The sequence below is a fragment of the Bos indicus genome, chromosome 19 (assembly GCF_029378745.1).
Source record: "Bos indicus isolate NIAB-ARS_2022 breed Sahiwal x Tharparkar chromosome 19, NIAB-ARS_B.indTharparkar_mat_pri_1.0, whole genome shotgun sequence".
Taxonomy (NCBI): domain Eukaryota; kingdom Metazoa; phylum Chordata; class Mammalia; order Artiodactyla; family Bovidae; genus Bos; species Bos indicus.
In genome coordinates this window covers 9,732,358-9,753,322 of record NC_091778.1, presented here as the reverse complement: position 1 = coordinate 9,753,322, position 20,965 = coordinate 9,732,358, and the positions used below count along the sequence as shown (strand labels likewise).

General features: G+C 52.7%; 1 protein-coding gene across 12 annotated transcripts in view; it reads right to left on the bottom strand.

The window, feature by feature from the left end:
- The window catches only part of MSI2 (musashi RNA binding protein 2), a 406,300-nt gene that overhangs the window by 6,206 nt on the left and 379,129 nt on the right, over positions 1 to 20,965 (bottom strand). For 5 of the 12 annotated variants that reach the window (XM_070774271.1, XM_070774282.1, XM_070774283.1 and 2 more), the window contains 2 exons: positions 3,102 to 3,310; positions 1,324 to 1,396 (listed from right to left, as the gene is read on the bottom strand). The exons of 1 other annotated variant lie outside the window; for it this stretch is intronic. In XM_070774271.1, coding sequence (XP_070630372.1) covers positions 1,355 to 1,396; positions 3,102 to 3,310 — 251 coding nt within the window. In that variant the 3' untranslated portion in view covers positions 1,324 to 1,354. Of the gene's footprint in view, positions 1 to 1,323; positions 1,397 to 3,101; positions 3,311 to 19,482; positions 19,533 to 20,965 lie in introns of those variants that run through there. 6 more of the 12 variants (XM_070774275.1, XM_070774273.1, XR_011562222.1 and 3 more) reach the window with 5 other exon arrangements.

Genomic DNA, 20,965 nt, shown 5'->3' with positions numbered 1-20,965 from the left:
TGCTGGGACCCCTAAACCCAGTTGAATTAGTCGTGAGTAGCTCTCCTTCACACTGTTAGTGGCCTCTGGCTCTGGCAGGCCAGCAATGGCTGGGTCAGTGCTGGAAGGGAAGTGGAGGCGAGGGGGTGAAGAGAACTCACACACGGGGTTTATTGGGTTAAGAGAGGCAGTTGCGTTAGTCGAGGTGATTCCTTAGAGCAATATTAGAGAAATCCAAGAGATGTACGGAGCTTGGCTCCACCTGGTCCCCCAGTTGGGCCCGCATTACTGGGTCCTGGCTGGCTCGGGGGCCTGGAGCAACCCTCGACAAGAGGAGCGTCCTGCTGACTGCAAACCAAAGTGGCAAATCCATCTTAGCTTTGCTTCTCCCAGAGGGACAAGTGCTCATGTCCCAGCTGGGATTTTGTAAGCAGGATCCACTCCCAGGCCTCAGCTGTGGCACTCTCTCTTCCGAAGAAACAGACTCTTGTCTCAAGACCCAAAACCAGCTAGCTCACACGGGCCACGCTGCGCTTCCACGAGAGAACCCCCTCTCCCTTCCTGGTGCTGTTCCGGAGAATGAGGGATACCCGTCTTCAATGAGAATGTGGAAAGAGGCTCCCTCACTGACTGCCCCAACCTCCCCTCTCCTCCACTCCACCCCTTCCATATCCCCATCAAAGTGATTTAAAAAATGTTTAATTAACTTGAGCTCAGTTTAAAAGGTTAGGAAACTGGCAGGGATCCAAATCCATGTAACGCAGGTGATGTCGTTAATTTAATTTGCTTTTCGTGCGGTAATCTGGATAATTACTCAGTAGTTACTGGCAAAAATGTTTTCTTTTCACTGAAAGATGGAGTCTTGCTGTCTCACTGCATGAACCCCACTGGCCGAGCCCAGTGAGCTCTGGGGAGCTGAGAGGGCCTGGCAACCCTTAGCACCCTCTGCCCCCAAGCCTGGCAGAAGTCCGACATCTCTCTGCCTCTGTCCCCCTGGGATGGGCACAGCACAGCATCTCCTTCCAGTTTCCCACACTTTTGATCGTATTTCAAGACAGAGAAAGATGAGAGGTGGGAAAGATAGAGAAAAAGGATCGAAAGAATCAAAGGAAAAAAAAAAAAAAGACAGTGGAAGAAAAATGGGGGTCATGATTTAAGCCAGAGGAGGGATGAGATATTAAAAGGCTGGATCTTGTTGCCCCCCACCCCCCAGAAAGGGGTGGAGAAAGAGGAGGGAGAGACGTTGACGCGATGGGACCAGGGCCCGTGCGTACTTGCATGCCCAGGGCGCATACATGTACGGACACGCCTGGCGGGCGAGACACGTGGCAGAAAAGGCAATACCTCAGAGTGGGGTGGCAACGGAAGCACCTGCTCAGTGGTATCCATTTGTAAAGGCCGTTGCAATCAAAGGTCCCTAAAATTGCACAATTGTTAAGGTCATCAGCACGCTATACATGGGAACAGACTGTCATATTCTGGGAAAGGGAATTATCGCTAGGACTAGACTGTGGTTGCCAGCATGAATATGTAATTCTGAGACACCGTGCCATGAGGGGCTAGGATGATATCCTCCCAAGCCCTGACTCCCGACCCTGGCCTGTCCGCTCACCCAGAGGAAAACTGAGAGCCAGATTCCCAGGAGTAGGTGGATGAGAGGAGAGGGGGGCTTGTGCCACCAACGGTGGGCACTGTTGCACTGAGCCCCAGACAGCCCCCGACGGCTCCAGCTGGGGAGAAGGCCAGCCCCGTGCAGACCAAATGTGACTTGACATTGCTTATTTCAGAAACCATCACAGCACACAGGTCAGAGACCCAGGTTTTCGTGAACAGATAGGGTCAGTGTTTCTGGGTGCTGACCATGTCCGACATAGTGGTAGACGATCCCTGAAACAGATGCAGCTCTAGGTTGACTAGTTACTGCTCTCGATTAGGTGTTACAGCCGATCTGAGGGGGTGTAACTCACCAAACTACTGCCTAAGTGATACTGGTTCTGGAGTGGGATTCAACAAGGACCCGGACTTCACAGGCCAGGCAAGGCGTGTGTGTGTGTGTGTGTGTGTGTGTGTGGTGTGTGAATGTGTGAGATGGTGTGTGCGTGCATGTGTGTGGGTTGCAGGGGCGACCTTTCAATGCCAGGGGCAGAGACTGGCCGCCCTGATGCTCTGATCGTCTGCACTTGCTTTGTTCTCCCCAGCACAGCCCGGTAGGCAGGGCTCTCCCACAGGGATGTGACCTGGGACAGCAGACACTTCCCTCTTAGCTCAAAATCAAACTGTCTCCAAGATGGCGAGGTTGGCCGATTTTCGGTTTCCCCAATGGAAGGGACAGCGAGCAAGTGGGCTCAGGCACATTCATGCTCACACACACCGCGAGGGGGAAGAACAATACAATCTGAAAACAGCATGCAAATCTGTTAAGCAAATTTCCATTGCCTGGATTAGTCAGATTATAGAACCACAGAGCATTACAAATGTCAAATGCACCTGGCCTTCGGGGCGGGCGGAGCTAAAGAATGCAAAGGGGGACTTACTTGGAACCCGGAGACTGTAGGAAACATTAGTGGAGGAAATCTCCTGGGACGGGACTTGCACCCCACGCTACGATCCAGGCCCCAGTGCTGCCCCAGGACCCCAGGCAGGACTCTACTGACTCAGGCTGTCATCCTACGGGGACGGGGCCCTAGCTCCAAGGTCCCAGCCCCCCTGAATCTCCAGGAGGCTGGGATCAAGCAGAGGGGCTGACCCCAGGGGTCTACTACGAGCCAGCAGCTGCCTTAGCCTGTTTCCTTAAAGTCTCACACACCAGCTTTCGAGGGAGGAACACTTCTTTTTGTTTTGCAGCCAGGGATGCAATGGGTTGTACATGTGGTTCAGGGTTGAGTGGGCTGAACGTGACCCAGGAGTGACCTGCCCACACTCCTTCCACTCCACCTGTGGCACGCACACAGAGGCTCTGGAAACGTCTAACGGGAGAAGCTGCAGCCAGGGGTGACGGACGTGGGTGTGGCGGGGGACCCGGTGCCCGCTCCTGGCCTGCCAGCTCGGGGGCTTCCCTGGCACACCACCCCCCAGCGGGCCGCAGGAGACAGGCGGGCGGGCAGGGGCGGGGAGGTACTTACGGCGATGCCGTGGCCGAAGCCTGAGCCCGGCTGAGGGCTGGTGGCGCTTATGTAATTCCCCACTCCGGAGTCCTGGCTGGCAGGGCCGTAGAGGTCGGCGACGGGTCCTGGGCTGTTGGCCCCCGGGAAGCCTCCGGGCCGCGCCGGGTTGGAGCCTGCCGGGGAAGCGGGCCCGCCAAAATTCGGTTGAGCACTGTAGCTATTCAGGACTGGTGTGCAGAGAATAGAGCTGGGTATGAGGCCGGAAGCCAGGCATGCACCGGTCACCACAAGCCAGACACTCGGGAGGAACAGCTGAGGCCCGACTTCTAACACTCAACCAAGGCCATGCGAAGACATCAGCAGGGACTCAAGAATACTCAGCCCAGGCTACTACTAAGAAGCTCGGAGCTCCAAAAAGAGATAGAATAAAAAAAACAACCATTCAACACAGTATGGCAACCAACCGGGGTGCTTCACTGCCCACCAAATTATCACAATAGAAATAGAGAGATATATGGAAGAGAGAGAGAGAGAGTTGGTTTTTTTTTTTTTTTTTTTCCACATCTGAATTGATGCTCATGCAGTCTTGTCTAGATTTGGGCACGTTGAGACAGCATTCACATCCCATGCAAACTACAAAGGAACTAGTTTTAGACTACACATTGTGTTAATATTGATATTAAAACGTGACAGGAAACAAAGCAATTTGTGTCCAGGAAAAAAAAAAATCTTTGGGGAGGGAATTTTTCGTTTCACTTTTTTTCTTGTTTTTGGATCCATTAAATGACAAATTGGTTTTAAACGACAACAAAAAAAAGACAAAAAAGATCTTCGGCTCTCCCTCCCCCCACCACTCCCCCCACCCCACTGGCTATTCCCTCCCTCCCCACCCCTCCCGTTTATATCCCTGAATGAAAGTCGTCAATACTGAGCGTGGTCGGAGGATGGGATATGTCATGGAAGACTTGGGCATCTTAACATAACCGTAATGATGGTGGCAGAGGGTTCCCTTTTGGGGTGGAGAGCAGGGGATGGAGGGAGGGATGGGGTGGGGATGGAGAATCTGGAGGTTCTGGGCCAAAGCTGGTGAACGCCAATGACGCTACAGGACACCCACACACTCACCTCCTGCAGTAGAAGGAAAGGGGGGGATTTAAACTTTTTTTTTTTCCTTTTGTTTAAAAAAAAAAAGACAAAGAAGTATGAATTCAGAGCATACTGACTGAACCAAATTATCACGAAAGCGTATCTGACCGAAAAGCCTGCGTTCTGCTGGTTATCTTCAGATAGACTCCAGACTATCAGAAAGAAGAACGAGGACTGGGCCTTTGCTACAAGGAAACGAGACTTCACACCCACATGTTCCTCAGGGATTGGTGGTGGGGAGGGGGCAGGGTGAGGAGACACTGCCGCAGGCCCCCGCCTCTACTCTCCCCAAGTTCCATCGTTCCCGCCCCAGCGAGGACCACAGCTTGTCAACCAGGTTAACTGTGTCTCTTCTTCAGTCCCCTTTAGTAGCTTAAATCTTTTATTTTCCATGATAGAACAACAACAACAAAAAACATTTTTTATACTGTAAAAGTAATTTCTCATTGACTTTTGAAGTTCAAGGTGAATCTGGGGCTGGCCAGTTCTGGACTACAACTCGTCCATCTTGAAGAACCAGACAATACGGGTTCCATGCACTTCCTTGAATTCCAGGGGGTGCTCCTCACAACAGCCTTCTCCCTCCTACCTATCCTTGGCATTTCCCTCTGCCCTGGGCCCATCTGCCCTCAGTGGTAGCAGGGAAAACATCTGCAAATCTTCTCTGGACCATGACATTGCCCTGGGCACCTGTGGCTGGAACTCCTCACCTCTGGGTGTGTGTGTGGGGGGTGGGGGGGCTTGAAGAGCCAAACTTGGATTGATTGCTACCGACTAGTCGCCAAGATGGAAAAAGACCGACGATGTACCCCAGCTAGGCTGCTGGGAGACTGAGACGGGATGCAAAGATGCAAAGGAGAATGAGCCAAGCAGGGCTGGGCTCCCAACTCAGCAGAGAAAAGTCAAGCTGCTTCCTGGGAAGGCCATCTGGGGCAGGAGGCTTCAAGGTCAGGCCCCTAGGAAGCTGTGCCAAGAAAGGAAGAAACTGGCTGATGGAAAGCACAGGTTAAAGAGAGAGAAAAAAAAAAAAAAAAATCCCAGAGGCTCAGAGCAAGTGAATGGCTGATTTGGGAGTGCACTGGCAGACAGAGGGGACAGGATTTTTGAATACAGGAGATTAAACTTGCAGATAACATTTGGCCCTTCTCACTCACGGAAGCAAGAATCAAGCTGAGATATTCAACAGACGGCATTATCTTGGGCTCACACACTTTCTTTTTCCAGGCCAGGGAAAGCAGAGAGCGCTCAGACACTGACTCCCGGTTCACCCAGGCAGCTGACCCCACTCCTATACCAAGGAACCAATAGAGTAACCAGCCGGCTCTGTTTCAGGGTAACGGGTGGGAGGTGGGGTCACAGTGGAAGGTAAAGGCTTTCTGACTTCTTTCTCCTCTGGCTAGATGAGGATCCAGGGTGGGCATGCTCATCTAGAAGCCAAGGAGGAGAGAGTGAGCTCCATCTTGGCTCCTCCCAGCAGGGCGATGGCCACCCAGAGACTAACCCAGCCAGTGGAAGGAGCCTGGGAGAGAGGAGGCTGCATGCTCACGGAAGGATGCTGTCTAGAAACACGCCCCGCCAGAGACTCAGAAGACGGGGGGCTGGTGGTATTTGGCCCACCCCTGTTAGCCTCCCCATCCTGTGAGCCCAGGAGGCCTGCAGCTGGAGAGCTGGCCTGAAGGGAGTCTCCCAGTTGCGCCTACATCGCCCCTCTTCTATCCTCTTCCATCCAATGACACCAGAATCACTGTGGAGAAGGCGCTGTGTTACAATGCAGCTCTAAAACCCTAAGTCTCGCACAGTTATACACTTGCCCTCTTCACGCCTGAGCCCCAGCTCCGTCACCCTGCAGACACCCCCCAGTCAGGGCTGAAAGATGGGGCCCTGGCTCCCCGCCTAGGATGCAGGCGGCAGGCCAGGAGCCCCTGGTTCTGGGCTGGTCCCTTTTCTCTGGATAGTGGAACCTGCATCCTCAAGGGCTGAGGGCATAGAGGAGCCGGGTCACTGGGCTCCTCGGTCAATGATTCCCTCTTTCTCTGTAGGCAGAGGACTCGGGCTCCAGAAAGCGGGTTAACAAGCCAACCTATGTCCTGAACCCATGCATCTCCGGGAGGGCACTACCCAGCTCAGCAGTTTGAGAAAGAAAGGGGAGGGGCACCAACATGCGCTGTTTGATGGTGGGAAGGCAAGAGGGACACAGTGATCTTCCTCTTTGGGGACGTTCACCCTGCACACCAGCTGGCAACACAGTAAAGGAGGAGCCCCTCCCCTCCAAGCTGTGACCTCGAGAGAAGAGGCAGGCAGGTGGGGGCTGGGGGAGCACGACTCGAGCCCCTGACCTGAGGGTGCTTTCCGTGCTAGTTATCCTGAATCACTTCTCAATGGGCTGTCTCCTTGCAGCTCACCTCCAGGCTCATTTTAAGGGGAGAAATGCTCCAGGCCAGGGTCAGGTCAGGAAGAGGGAATGGGACGTCCCTCAAGGCTGCTCAGCTAGGGTGTGTGTGTTTGTGTGTGTGCGGAGGGAGGGAGGAAGAGGTCTCAGTAGGTACTGCTGAATAAATAGTGCTGAGATATAAAAAGGACGTTATAACTCCTGTCCCAGAAGAGGACAGTGTCTTGCAAACACCCTGGCGTTTTTGTAGCAGAAGCTGTGAGCATTAAGTGGCCTTGGGCAAGCTCTGCACCAAGCAGCAGTTTGGGGACTCGTGGTGGGGGAGCAAGGTCATTTCTCCACCGGCCGCTCTGGGCAGCGTCCACAGTAGCGGTTTAATCCGGGGCAGGCATCTCTCCTTGCCCTGTGCCCCAGGCATTCTCTGGGCTTTCTGGGTCCAGGCAGCAGTATGCTCAGGGAGGCAGCTACGGTGCAGAGAAAGGGAGCTCTGGACTTGGAGTCAGAAGACCTCAATGTGACCCCAGCCCTGATCCCCAGCTACCTGCCTGGGTGGGTGTCAGCCCCTCACCCACCAGAGTCCTCATCTATGACAGACACGTGAGTCCTGCCCTACTCAGCCTTGACTCTCAGTGAGCTGAGGCGAAAATGCAAAAGAGGAATGCCTGTAACTCATCATGTTTAGAACAAATACACCCGTTTTTGAAACAATTGTCTATGCAGAGCCCAACAAGGCAGGTTAGCATATGCAGGTTTAGGAAAACCTGACATAGGATAGCACAGTTCACTGGCCAAACAAATCAGGAAGTGATTCATAAAAGGATCTGTTTCATCTACCATGCATTCAATCACCTCGGACCTGATGAAAAGACTCTGGGGAATGGGGGGGGATGGGCAGAAAAGCAAGGACACTACCTCTCATGGAGGCCAACAAGAGGAAACGCATCTAAATTTCAGTTGGTGGCATTTTGCATCGGATAAAAGGAGGCACTTCCTGCCTATCAAGGGAATACACCTGGATGGCTGGCCCAGGAAAGCCATCCCAGAGTCCTTCTCCAAGGCCTATCCTGCAGGCTCAGACCCTCACCTGAAGGGGCAAGATCCAAAGCTCGGAAGCATCTGGGGGGTTTATGGCAAACCTTTCCTTTTGGTGGGTACGAGTCTGCAGGTGGTTCTGCCCTGTGGTCAGAAGGAGCTGGGCTGAGAGTGGAATTTGTCACTGAGGGTGGGGAAGTTGTGGGAGAGAGCAGTGAGGAACAGGAGAGCCACACTGCTGGTCTAGGAAAGGTTGGAAGCCCCGATACTTCTGTACACTTCCAACATGATGCCGCTGGACATAGGGCAGAAGGCTAGAGCCCAGGACTCGGAGGTGGGCACTCCTGGGAGGGCATCTCTGGCTCTAAGGCCTGAAGAGTGGATTATTACTGATTCAAATAAAGGAACTGTTAACAGAACTGTTGCTATATCTGAGACAAGCCAGGGCCCACCAAGTCCCAGGCTCAGACCCGGGTCCTGGTTTGGTGGCTTTCACTTTTCACCAAAAGGCAGAGCCAGCCCTTAGGACAATTTTAGTCTTCCGCTTGACGAATTATCTGTGGCCGCCAGGCTGCATCTTGGGAGGGGGCCTCACGGCCCCCAGCACATTTCTGGGACAGTGTGTGCAGCTCAGGACAAGGCAGGTGCAGCAGCAGGCCCGCCTGCACCCAGCCCAACTCAGAAGGTAACCTGCTGTCCAGCAGACCTTACTGCGCCTGCATGAGGCGCGAGGGCAGGGAGACTGGGCTGCTGGCTGTCACGGGCCCGCTCCCAGCCCCAAGCTCCTGAAGAATGCAGGACCTGGAGCATAAGCCCATGTGGTATTCTTCATGTTAATGTATCACACTAGATCGTAGGGAGTTCTGCTTGTTTTAGAGGATTTAAAGAAAGTGACTGAGAACGCAGTGAGCAGAGGGGCTCTGTTGATGGGCTGATACCAGAGTCACTGTGCCTCTGACCACCACTCTTCTCTCTGCCGGGATTAAAACTCCACAGCAGCAGAGACTGCATCTCTTGTCAGCAAGGGACCCTCCGGGAGGGGTGTGTGTGCAGAAGGTGGGGGCTCTCCAGGTTCTCACGGGGCCCTGGGTTCTCCAGACCAAGAGCAACCTGCCCGATTCCCATTTACCACGGGGGGCTCAGTGGATGCTGGGTTTCATAACCCCAGGCGGCTCTCAAAAGCTGAGACCTGACTCTGAACAGCCAGCTTCTCAGGAATGCCAGCCTGAGGCTTCCCTGCAAACAGAGTTGGGGACCCTAATCTGCAGTCTCACCGTGCCCTCTGCAAGTCGTGCCCACACTAAATTAATGCCGGTGGTCAGCTGGGGAAGGTCGGCCTGAAGAGCTAAACCTGCTTCTGATAAAAAAGAAGAAACACTCAGCTGTGAGCTACCACAGCTCGTCTCCAGCGGAGCAAGGGGGAATCACATTCCAGCAGTCTGCCCGGCCACAGGGCCCCAGGGATCTAGGCTCAAACTTCCCTCCCAGAGCCTAGCCTGAAGGTGGAGAGGAAGACAGAGAGGGCCAGCAATTACCTCTAACCTGGGAAAACTGTGACACACTAAATGAAAATCAAATCGGTGCAGGGACCCAGATGCAGGGACAATCAATTTTATATATGACATTTTTTTTTTTAAGCTCTGCTGAAATTCAAGCTATTTCAGAAGGCAAGGAGAAGACATACTTTAATAAAACTAGGGGAGGATTGAGAGAGCTATGTGATGGTACTTCTTTCTTCCTGTCTCCCTATACAAACCAATATATTGCCGGGAAGGACAAACTCAGCCTGCTATCAGCATGTCTTGACACATCTGAGATGCCTGGCTCATTGCAAACACTGCACGAGATACGTGGAGAGAGTCAGCTCACTCCCTGGGCTCACAGGGAGTCAGTGTCACAAACATTCCCAATGTCGGTTTCAGTGATGCCGGTCTTCGAAGACTGCAGTTTCTGCTTGTACACTCAACACCTAGCCTGCTTCAGACCACTGTGGGGGGCCCAGATGTCTGCTGGTTAGTGCTGGTGTATCTTAAGTAGAGAATGGATGGACAGTGGAACCTAAGACTCAGGACTCACGGTTTTGTAGAAAGGTCGAAGCTTCAGGTCAAATCACATTTCCAAAAGAGACAACTTTACTGCTGGCCAGCTCCAAAACCCTCACATCCTGAGTTCCTAGTGAATCTGGATACTCACACCTGGATACTCAGATCAGTGCGAGGAGAGAGCCCCCAGAACCCCGTCTAAGGAGGGCTTTATGGCCAGTACTTTATGTTGCTGGACAACCTCAACAGGAAACAGCTCATTCTCTTTCTGTCTTGACACTTTTTGAATATCAGCCTTGACTTGGGTATGTCTCTTCCTTACAAGGGACCGGGCTGGGTTGGTTGGGAAGGAGGAGGCGTGGGGTTAGTGGCTGACTGCCATCTGCTCATATGAGGGGTAAATCCTGGGGACGGAGTAGCACTGAGTGGGCCTGGGCCTGGGCTGTGTTTCCTTTGTTGTAGCCAGATTCTTTACCATCTGAGCCACCAGAGAAGTCCTCCAGGTGCACTGGCAGGGGTTTTAACACCATCTTGTTCTCGTTCCTAACAACTTTTAAGATGGGCTTTATTGCCCTGGGGTCGCAGACAAGGAAACTTGGAGCTGGGGCCATGCGGGGATGCATCCAGGGTCTCACAGTGTCTCAGACTGACTCACTTGGACTTCGGGGCAACCCTCAGCTGCTTTTAGACTGAATCACACTGCCCAGTTGTCCTTCCTGGCACCGTGGTTTGCAAAGGTTTCTTCTGTTTATTTGGATCTTTGCTTTGCGGAGGTTGCAAAACCAAGGATGATGAATCAAACCTCCAGTGCTGAAGTGCCAGTTCCTGAGGGCATGGGCCCTGCTGCCCTTTCCAAACTGGGAGCTCCCTGGTGGTGGGGGTGTCTCCCCCATCAGACCGGGGGCTCCCTGAGGTAGGCCATCTCTTTATGGCCCTGCCACAGCAGATAGGGCATAGCCTCTCTCCCGAGGACCAGACCACTCTCCTCTGGACCACATCTCAGAACAAAGCCGGCACAAAGCCGGCATGCAGTATAGCTGGGGTCAGAGTGTATCCGAGAGAAAGAAGTCCTTCCGTGCAACCCAGAAAGTGCAAGCAGAGGGTTGGTCTTAGTCCCCAAAGACCACTCCAGTCTAGTAAGGACCACCTTCGGGGAGCCCTCACATGTGAGCACCTTCAGTGTTTACCACTTGATTCCATGTCATGGGATCTCAGTGTTCGTGGTTCCAGAAACCCGGGCGTGGGGTGGGGAGCATGCCCAAGGGGCACCCCTTGAGGACCTGTACAAAAGGCTTTCCACTTGAGCAGCCCGTCTTTAACGATTGTAAAGGCACCGGAGTTTAATCCATTTTTGATGCAAGCGCTAATAGCTCTGTGTCCTTGAAGTTCAAAGCGGGCGCATACATGTCACTAATTAGCCAAGCACGGCGCCATTCAGCTCCCTCTCATGTTTCTAATTAGGTCTTAAATAACAAACAAACTCCGACCTTACCAAAAGGCCCCCATTCATCAGACAGTCAAGGAGGGTGGCTGCTTCCCTGTTTATGGTTGCTCCGGGCCACTGGTTCTACGTGTACATGCTCTCAGTCTCAGCTAGGACAGGCCTATTCTCGGGGGAGGCAGGAGAATCCATCTATGAGGACACAGACCCTTTCAGCCCGTCCGGGAGGGGTCGATCTCCTGGCCCTGCTGGGAGGGCCAGTGGTGGGCAGGAGAGGCCTGAGCTCCAAGGCTGCAGGCTCATGATCTCTGTCCTTAGAGGAGGCTGGGGTGAACCGTCTGGCTTGTGGCTCTGCCGATCTGTTTCTGAAGGTAAGGATTCTGATGACGAATCACAGACATTGTGTGAGTCTCTATATCTGGAAGAACCTTGTGGTATCTGAGTCCATGATTACACACTGGACTTGCCTGGGGAGATTTAAGTACTGCTGAGGCACCCAATTCCCCTGTAGATTCTGATTTGACAGATCCACAGTGTGGCCTGAACACTAGGACTTTTAAAAATTCCCCAGATGATTCTAACATGTAGCCAGGTTCAAGAACCACTGTGTTCACCCCCGTTTCACAGCTCATCAATGGTAGCTATTAACAGGTCTACCTTTATTAATTAATATCATCCAAAGTGCCACACCCTAAAGGGTTAATCAACCACACCCAAAGATGAAAATCTCGACTATAAGTTTTTTTAAAAAATAATACACAATTCTGGAAATATTTCTATCCCTCTCAATGCCTTCGTACATCAAAAACAAAAAAAAAGGCATGACTGATGTTTCAAATTATTCCCTACCAGTTGGTGCATCACTTGGAAACCCCTGGCTTTCTCTCCAGTCACTTCTCTCAGATCTCAAGGTATTATCACTGTCATCCCTTTTGTTCCCAATGATAAGGGATCCAGAGCTTTGGAAACAGCAGCAATACAGAGCTATAGAGCTGAGGGGTGCCCAAGAACCCAACAGTCTGAAATCCTCTGCCCCTAAATCAAGCAGCTTGTCATTGGCAGAAGCCAGATGCAAACCAAGTCTTCCCTGTTCCTCCTCCTTGACTCTTTTTTTTAAAGCCTCTTATCATCCTTATCTGATTAATCCACAAGGCAACCTGTTCCCTAGGAAGGGGAAGGGATATAAGGGAGATGCATGCCTTTGAGCTCTTTCTATCTCCAAGGCCAGACACAGGAAGCCAGAAGCTGTGGGGTCAACCCTTAAACAACCACATAACCTTACAGCAAGCCATTCCCAAGTCTTGTTTCTCTTTAAGCCAGGTGGGAGGGGAGACACTGAAATCTCAGGAGCTACCTCAATGGAAGGTTTAGAAACTCTTATGTACCTGGAGCTGAACAACCCAGACCCAGAAAAGTAAAATGACATGGCCAAGGATAGGTAGCAATATTGGGTGAGAGGTTTCTTCCAACAGAGGTCCGTGTTCTCTGGTTTTGCTGCTGTGCTTGTGGGTCTTTTCTCTGGAGGCTGGGTAGACGTTACCAGACTCTTCTGTCTGGGTCAGTCCTGACTCGGGGGCATTCTGGGTCCCGTGTGTTGAAGGCTGAGCATATCCTCTTCCCCTCAAGACTGGGAGAGCCAACCCTCTGCAGGTTACAGTCAGAAATAACTTCCAGAAAGAGGGGAGAGTGGGGCTCTGCAGCCTTGGCCTCCCACAGTGGGCTCTTCCACAGGCACACAGGTTTGTATTAATTGTTTACCACAGACCTGGACAGATCATTTTATTAATATTAATAAGTAACCAGGAACAAAGGGCCCCTTTATTTTTAGCTCTCTCTAATTGCGTAGTAATTACTCATCTACAAAACAAATGAGCCCCTGCTCGTTGTTGCCATGGTACTGAGGGTCCAGCCTCCCTGCAGGATGATTGGACGAAAAGCCCGCTGATCCCGCCTCCGGCCCCGCCCCTCCCGGCCATTGGCTTAAAGCAAAGCCCCAGCAACTGGACAGCCAATCTCCTCCCAGCCTTAGGGCTGGGCTGGTCTACCCAGCGACCTTCCAGATGCAGTCTTCCCAGCTCGCAGGAAGGGATGTTGATTGATCCCTACGGAGAAGTCTGTCTTGCCCAAAGACGCCCAGCCCTGCTCCACTGCTTAGTTTCCTTCGGGCAGTGGCTAACTTCCTTCAGTTCTGTTTTAGCTAAAGCCTCCTTTCAAATAATTGTCTTCAGGTTGGCTCATTCTTACAGGACCACGCCTCCTCTAGGCCTCTGTGTACCTTTGGTTTGAAAAGATCCAGAGACCAGAAGCCAGGTCGCAAATGTCAGCTAAAGCCAGACAACCACGATGTTAAGATTGCAATGTCAGAGGCAGGTGCAAAAAGTACATATAATGCCTCCGGAAAATGACTTCGGGTGCCCTCCTCCCCTAGGGATACGGAGAATTGATTTGATGGCAACAGTGGGGATTTGTTTTTGTATGTTTCAAAGGCACAGTGCTTTGCAGGTAGGGCAGGACTGGTACTTCGGGTGCTGACAGAGCACAGGTCTGGTCCAGAGCAAAGGTCTGATGAGACAGACCTAGGCTCAAATCCTGTCTCTGCCACCTGACTGGTGCTAAGACACAGTTTTTAAACCTTAAAAATGGAAATGGGAATAACAGCACCCATTTCATAGGCCTGTGAGAATTAAATGGGATAAGGGAGGTGGACTTAGCACAGTACATGACTAATTCATAATAAATGTGAGGTATTATTAACATATTACCTATATTTTATTAAAATTGGCTGGGAAGTGTCTCTAGCATTCTACCAACCACTTGCAAGATATCCTTCCCTTAAGAGACCTCTCAGGTGGGTTTGAATTTTGAGATGACTCTCCTGTCCACACCATAGAGCGGACTGCGCTGTGGCTCCACTCATCCTGATAGATGGAGAATGGCTCTCTCATCCAACAGCCAATCACAGCTGTTGAAAAGCATAATTTGCCCATATCCCCTGGTGCAGGATCCCAGGATGGGAAGAGGAGACCTTTTTATTTATTAATGAGCATCCAGGAACAAAGGGCCCCTTTGTTTTCTGCTTTCTCTAATTGCATGGTAATTATTCATCTGCACTAAGAATGAGGCTGACTGCCTCCTTGGAGGGTTGATATGGTAGGAGAAGGCAGGCACCACTCTGAGACAACATGCAAAACACCTTCTGAAGACTCAAAATTCTGCCTTTCATTGAGGAGGGCACCCCAGGGAAGGTTAATCACGTGTGGCTTTCTGAAGCAGATTTAAACAGAGGGAGCAAAGATGAGGAAAGAGGGAAATGGGCTGGCAGAAAGGACAGGGGCAGAGGCTGCCACAAGGACACCCGTAGTCCCATGCAGGGGATGAACAGGAACTTGTTGGCAGAAGCCAAGGAGAATCCCTGCAGGGTCTCCTTCCTCCAGGTCACAAAGCACAGCCGCAGGTGCCAGGCGTCAGGCTGGGCTCCGTGGGGCTGCTGCCAGGTTGACCTCCCTTTGTTGGTTCTGTCCTTAGTGAGCTCCACTGTCATAAAGAATATGAACTCCTCTCTCCCACCAATATGACTATAGCAGTCTGGCTCTCAAGGCCTCCATCTCCCAGACTCTAGCTTGAATCTCCCTATACCCCTGCTTCCCATTAGGCAGCCTCCCACTGTCCCCCCGTCAGCGTGACGTTCAGCTTGGAGTTAATCAGCTAATGGTAAGAGTGAAAGGCACACAGCATCTCTTATTGGGCCCTATATATGAACGTTTATGGAGTGTGTACGATTTCATGGTTTGTCACTTGCCCTTTTGCTTTCTGTCTCGTCTCTAATCCAGCCTGCTCTCAGGCTTGTCTAATATAGAAATCTGAAGTCACTTCTTGGTTTCAGGCCTTGCTGAGGCTCCCAGTTACCCAGGTGAATCTGGGCTCGTTAGCACTTTGCAGCCAGAGCCAAGGGTTTGCAGGACTTCAGAAACACTGCTGTTCTGGTGGCTATGCATTAGCTGCTTTCCCCAGGCTCCCTGGGGAGCTCCTATTTGTCCTTTAAAAGTAGGGACACTCACTGCCCTGTAAAACCTTCCTTGCCTTCCCCCCAAAGCTAATCACTTTCTCCTCTGTGCGCCTTCTTTTCTGGGCTTAAGCCTCGTATTATAAGCACACGTTAGTCTCTGGGCTAGGCTAGAAGAGCCTCTAGGGCAGAGGCTGTGCTCTGTATTCATCTAGCAGCTTCCAGGGCTTCGAAGGGCATCTACTGCTTGTCTCTCCAGCATCATTCTCGTGTGCCCCCTTTTGTCAGCACCTGGATTTCCCTGTGGAAATCCATCCTTCTCGTGCTGTGTCAGAGCTCTTCAGAGGGTCGGATCCCACCCTCAGTGACTGGTTCACGTAACCCAGGTCTTAGCCAAAGAGCACAAAGTTCTACTTTTGCTAGAAATCGGGACCGTTTGACCCCCTCTTCTTCTAGACCAGGAGGGTACAATGAATCAGGAAACTGTGGCTACCATGTTGCTATCATAGGAAACCAACAAAAAGACAATACTGAAAGGAGAGGGAGGGCGAAACTAAGACAAATGCAGAGAAAGCGCCATGAACAGTCCACACAGGAAGCTCACTCTTCCACGGAGCTTCCAGGATGTCGGCCAATAAATCCTCTATAATATTTAACTGCTCTGAGCCGGGTTTTCTGAGATAGTTCAAAGCACCTTGAATCAAGGCCCAGGATGATGCCTGTCACATATAATAATTATGGCTGTTAAACACTTAATAAATATCTGCCAATTTAAATCCACGCCAGATGTGCCCGGGGTCTGGTTCTGAAATCTACATCTGAAAGGTTGGCCCATGAGGTCCCGACACGGAGCCGGCAGCCAAGGCTGTGGGGCTTTCCCAGGACATTCCTGCAGGCACAGGGTGTTCAGGCGGCAGATGAGTCTTTCATGAACAAACACAGTTCCTCCACAGGGCTGCTTAAAGGCGGCCAAAGACCTGGGTTCAAGTTCAGGGTTCTCTACCCTTGACCAAAGCCTCGCTAACCAGGTAACCAGCTGTGTGACCTTGGATAAGTCATGGAACCATTCTGTAGCCCAGCTTTCTCATAAAAGCAAACGTGTGAAACTGAGCCAGAATCTTCCGCTTTCCTGCCCATGTGATGGGGTGGCTGTGGTACAGACGTGCGCTCTAAGCTCTGCAGGAGCACCAGGAACCATGCTGCACCCAGGCAGGTGCTCCACAGATTCTTCTCACCAGCACATGGGTTCACCAACTTTCGGGGCTCCCCAGACCCTGCAGCGCCTCCATCACCCAGCCCGGAGTACCAGGAAGGTGCTCCTTCAACGCCATCCATTGGGCTCTATGTGCTGTGACAGAGTGCTCAGGGGCATCATTCTTCCCACCCCTCCTCCCGAGCCAGCATGGGAGGGGTCAACCTGCTCAGCGGGGCAGGCACGGGTGTGTCACCCGCTAAAAATAATTCTGCTAATTTAAAAGACCATTAATATGCTCCCACGCCATTCACTTTAGGATTAACTTATACTTAGAAATGGGCTTCGAGGCTAGTCACTAATTGCGCCAGAGTTGATTTATCAAGTGCCTGGTATTTCTATTACAAAATTATTGATTAGAGCTGATGTATTTTATCCTCAACAGAGTTGGTCCGAAAGCCCTTGGAAAATGAATGAAGCTGAGGTTAGAGGCGGGCAGCTCTGCACATTATTATAAATTCACTGGGGTTACTGAAATCCAATGCGGGACTCTTTATGGGCAGAGTCCTGGCTCTCCCAGAAATGGAGACTGTTAATGATGAACTGAGAAACGAGGGCCTGGTGCCCAGAGCACAAGGCAGTGACTGGGAGATGTCTGTTCAGGGAAGGTCTTGCGAGTAAGTCTGGCTGGCTGCAGCAGTTGGTCTTAATGGGGTCCCAGATTCTCTCCCCCTTTCCTAGGCGCTGGCTCTGTTCCAGGGAGAGGGTGGCCCCAGGACCCTCCCCACAGATGGGCCATCTTGAGGTCACAACCCCCAGAGGGTGCTTGCTGCTAGCACAAGGCGGGCTGGGCAGGAAAGGAGAGACGCCTGCCTGCGCTGCAACCCCCCACCCCCACCCCCTTCCTGGACATCGGATCCTGCTGATGGAGGCCCAGGAAAGCCATCTTCAAAAATAAAGGTCCATTTTCCTTTTTAAAAAGGAGCTGACAGTGCCAGAAACAACGCATCATGGGAAATAAGGGCTTTCTGGGGGAGGGATCTAGATGCTCAGACCACTGAAGGCAAGAAGTGTCACACGCCTTTACCTGCCCTGGTGCCTGCATAAAGCAAACCTTCAAAACAGGCTTGTTGAAAGCAAGACCAGGGAACTCTGAGGCGCATGCCACATCTGGCGCACACAAAACCCGGATCCCGCCAGCAGCTGGAGGCGTGTGAGAACACCCCCGGCCCCGAAAGCATAGGAGGCAGAGGAGTCCACTGGGGACGTGGAAGAATATCCCAAGATAAAATCAGGGCAGGCCTGGGACCTACTCTCCTCCCCAGAGTTCATTTTACGGTTCAAGGTCAACTATTTATTCTGTCCCCAGGACTTGCATGTTACTCTCGCTCACGTGACCTCCTAGAATGCAAACTCAGGATGTCCAGCTGCAGGGCAGCAAAGCCATTTTCCCAGCAGAGCCAGGCCCAGCTTTAGGTGGGGGTGGGGGGGATGCGGGGAGACTTCTCTGCTCTCTCTTCCTTTTGTCCCCACCCGTTTCTCCTGCTTCCCATTCTGGGTCAGTCTGCAGCGTCGGCAGCCCCGAAGCCTGCCAGCTCCAGCTATTCCCCTCTGCCCTGGCCCACCTCTATCCCTGTGAAGCCTGGGTCAGAAGGCTGGCGCCTTCCAGATCTCCCTTCCCGGGCCTCAGGGACCAGGCACCAGGCCCCAGGGGGCCCTCAGTCTGGGCTACCCGCCTGCTCTCACAGTCAATGCTGGTCCACCCCCCCGGGCCACATTCCACCATTTTGCATTGTCATTTCACACTTTTGGGGGACTTCGGGGCTCTGTCTCCCCTGATAATAGGTGACTTGCACCCTGAAGGTTCAGATCTCACCTCCGTGTCCTGCAGTGTTGTGTCAGAGCCACCGATCAGCCTGGCTTTAGGAGCGGGTCCTGGGCGGCAGCTACTGCTTCCATCAACTTACAAAGGTTAGGGTCATCTCCCAAAGCTCCAAGAGACCTCTGCCCTGCATTATGACTCGTCACCACAAATGGAGGGGACACACTGTGCCTGGAGCTGGCTGACTGCACACGCTCTGAGCCCAGGGCAGAGGCTGCAGGACTGGAAAGTCTTCCTGGGGAGATGGAGGCAAACCATGGCCTCCTCTTTGGATGTTACTGGTTCCCTCCCTCCCCTCCTCATGAAGCTGTGCCAATAACCTCCATACCAGGAATGCCACCTCTCTCACCCCACCTGCCCTGCACCCCCTTCTCCCTTTACCTTCACCAACCAGAAGGACAAATGCCAACCTTCACCAGGACCAAACGTACCCCCTCATCTGCAGACCGAGGATCTCAAGGTCCGAATCCCTTTCCATACCATATTTCATTTCCCCTCTGGCCATGCAGATAGGGCTGCCACATGAACCTGTATCCCTGAAGGTGAGCTGGAAAAGGACTCTAATAAGAGTAGTGGGCTTGGAGAAGCCCGGCTGTTAGACCTTTTGAAGTGAGGAAAGACCTGATCTATTCAAGAACCATGAAGAAGACGAGGACAAGGAAGAACTGTAAGACTCCTTTCAACCTGGATTCTATCCTCGTTCGCTACAGTTGGACACTATCGAGAGAGATCTCCGTCGGGAAGGTTACAGCTGAGTGTGGTGACCCAGTTCCGGGCTAGGGGAGCGAGGAGTGTGAGGGGAGGTGGTGGTGGCGGATGGCGAGAACATGGATCCAAGCCCTTCGGCAACATTGAAAATATGGAGCCCCTTCTCTCCCTGGCCCCCAGGCTATCTATCCTGCAGACAGTCGTGCTGTGCCGAGCCGTCCGAGGCCCTGTAATATCAACTCAACAATGCATGTTCTACAACTACGGCTACGGCTACCAGGACATCTACTACAGTGCATGCATTTAGTTCAGTCCCACAGAAACATACAGTCTAAGAACAGGCAGGGGGTGTGAAATGTTTTACTGGACAACAGGTGTTTTGGAGTCGTAACTAATAAAAAAAAAAAAATCGAAAACGAAAGTGTACAAAAAAAAGACATTTCTCGAGAGTTGGATATGAGTTTGTTTCTTGAACTGTTTCATCTGAACAAGCAAAGACATGCAAACCAGCTGGTACTAACAGGAAGCTGGACACGGAGAGAGGATTAATAGGTGTGGACAAACCTTCCCGCTGAGCGTGCTCAGAAGAGTGTTTGAGAGGAGGTGTGCAGATCCTAGTGTAAGAGAGGCGGGAAAGTATGCCTCAGAGACACTCTCACCGCAGCCCCAACCAAGCAAGAGAAAAGACAACAGAAACGTGACTCTCACACTCACCACCACCATCAGGAGCTCATGTCACTAGATGGGAACAAAGCTGGCAAGTGTAAAGCGCAGTAAGGGGTCCTGGCTGGTCGGGGGGTCGGGGGGTGGGCTGGGGCCGGGCGGGGGTTGGGGGGGCCGGAAGCTCTAAGACTGATACACAGACCCACTTGAGATGCCACCCAGAAATCAAATAGTCTGGAAATCTGAACCATTTCCTTCACCTGACAGTGGAGTCCTTCCTTTGCCAAATTGGATTTAGGGTGTGTTTTTTTGGGGGGGGGGGCATGATGGGGCCACTGGAACTGAATGGATACGATCAAAATAAAGTCTCGACTGAGCACAAGAAAAGATGACGTGTCAAACTTCCGGGTGAAGGTAACAGAAAAGTGACACTGATAGTGAAGTCATCTAGGAGTCGCCCGGCCTCCCCAGGGGCCACCGGGCCCGCCCGCCTCAGGGCCGGGGCGCAGGGCTCCCGACAGATGCAGGCGCCAAGCTGAGCGAATCCAAAGCTGCGCCCCACCCACGGCCCTCGGCAGGCGCTTCCGCTCTCGGAAGGCCCCCTGCACGAAATCACAAGGAAGGGGAGAACCACACAAAACGGTGGGGCTAGACAAAAGCGAAAGTGAAAAGAGGGCCTTCCACAGTCAGCCTGCCCCTCACAGCCAAGCCTGGGCGCCCCTGGGGCGCAGAGGCCCCACGCCCCGCTGCTGGGAGCTCCCAGCCGGGTGCCGCGTGGGACCCGGCTCGGGGCAGCACTGCGCAGACTCCCTGAGCCCGCCCTTCCCTGCCAGCGAAGGCAGCTAACTTGTGATGCCCTCCAACAGGTGCTTGCTCGGGGTAGGGGTGTGGGCCGAAGGAACATCCTGCTCGCCTAGGGAGGAGCTGGGATGAGTGCGGCAGGGCTGCGAGAGCACAGGAAGGGATAAGCCGGCGGTCAGCCCTCCGTGAGCCCCCGCTGGCCCCGGGCGATGCACACAGTCTGTGCAGCCCTCACATATATGTCCAAACGCCAGGGGCCACGATGGGGGGTCAACAATGGCCCATACTGCCAGACTTGGCGTCCAGACCATTTTCCAGAGGGAAAGGGTGGGGGCGGGGGTGGGGGGGTGAGGAGAGTCTTTACAGGTCAGACTGCACTAGTGGAGAGACAGAGATCTTCCTTCCCCAGCTTTGTAACCCTGCTCCAGGTCCAAAGGGGTTTAGTGGGAGGGGGGCCGGGCTGCCCTGTCCACACGTGGGCACGTGTTTTCCAGCCCAGTAAGAACTCTGACTTTGGCGGACACAGCCTGGTCATCGCCCTGGGGCACACCTGGGGAGCACCGACAGGTGTCCTGTAGCTTCC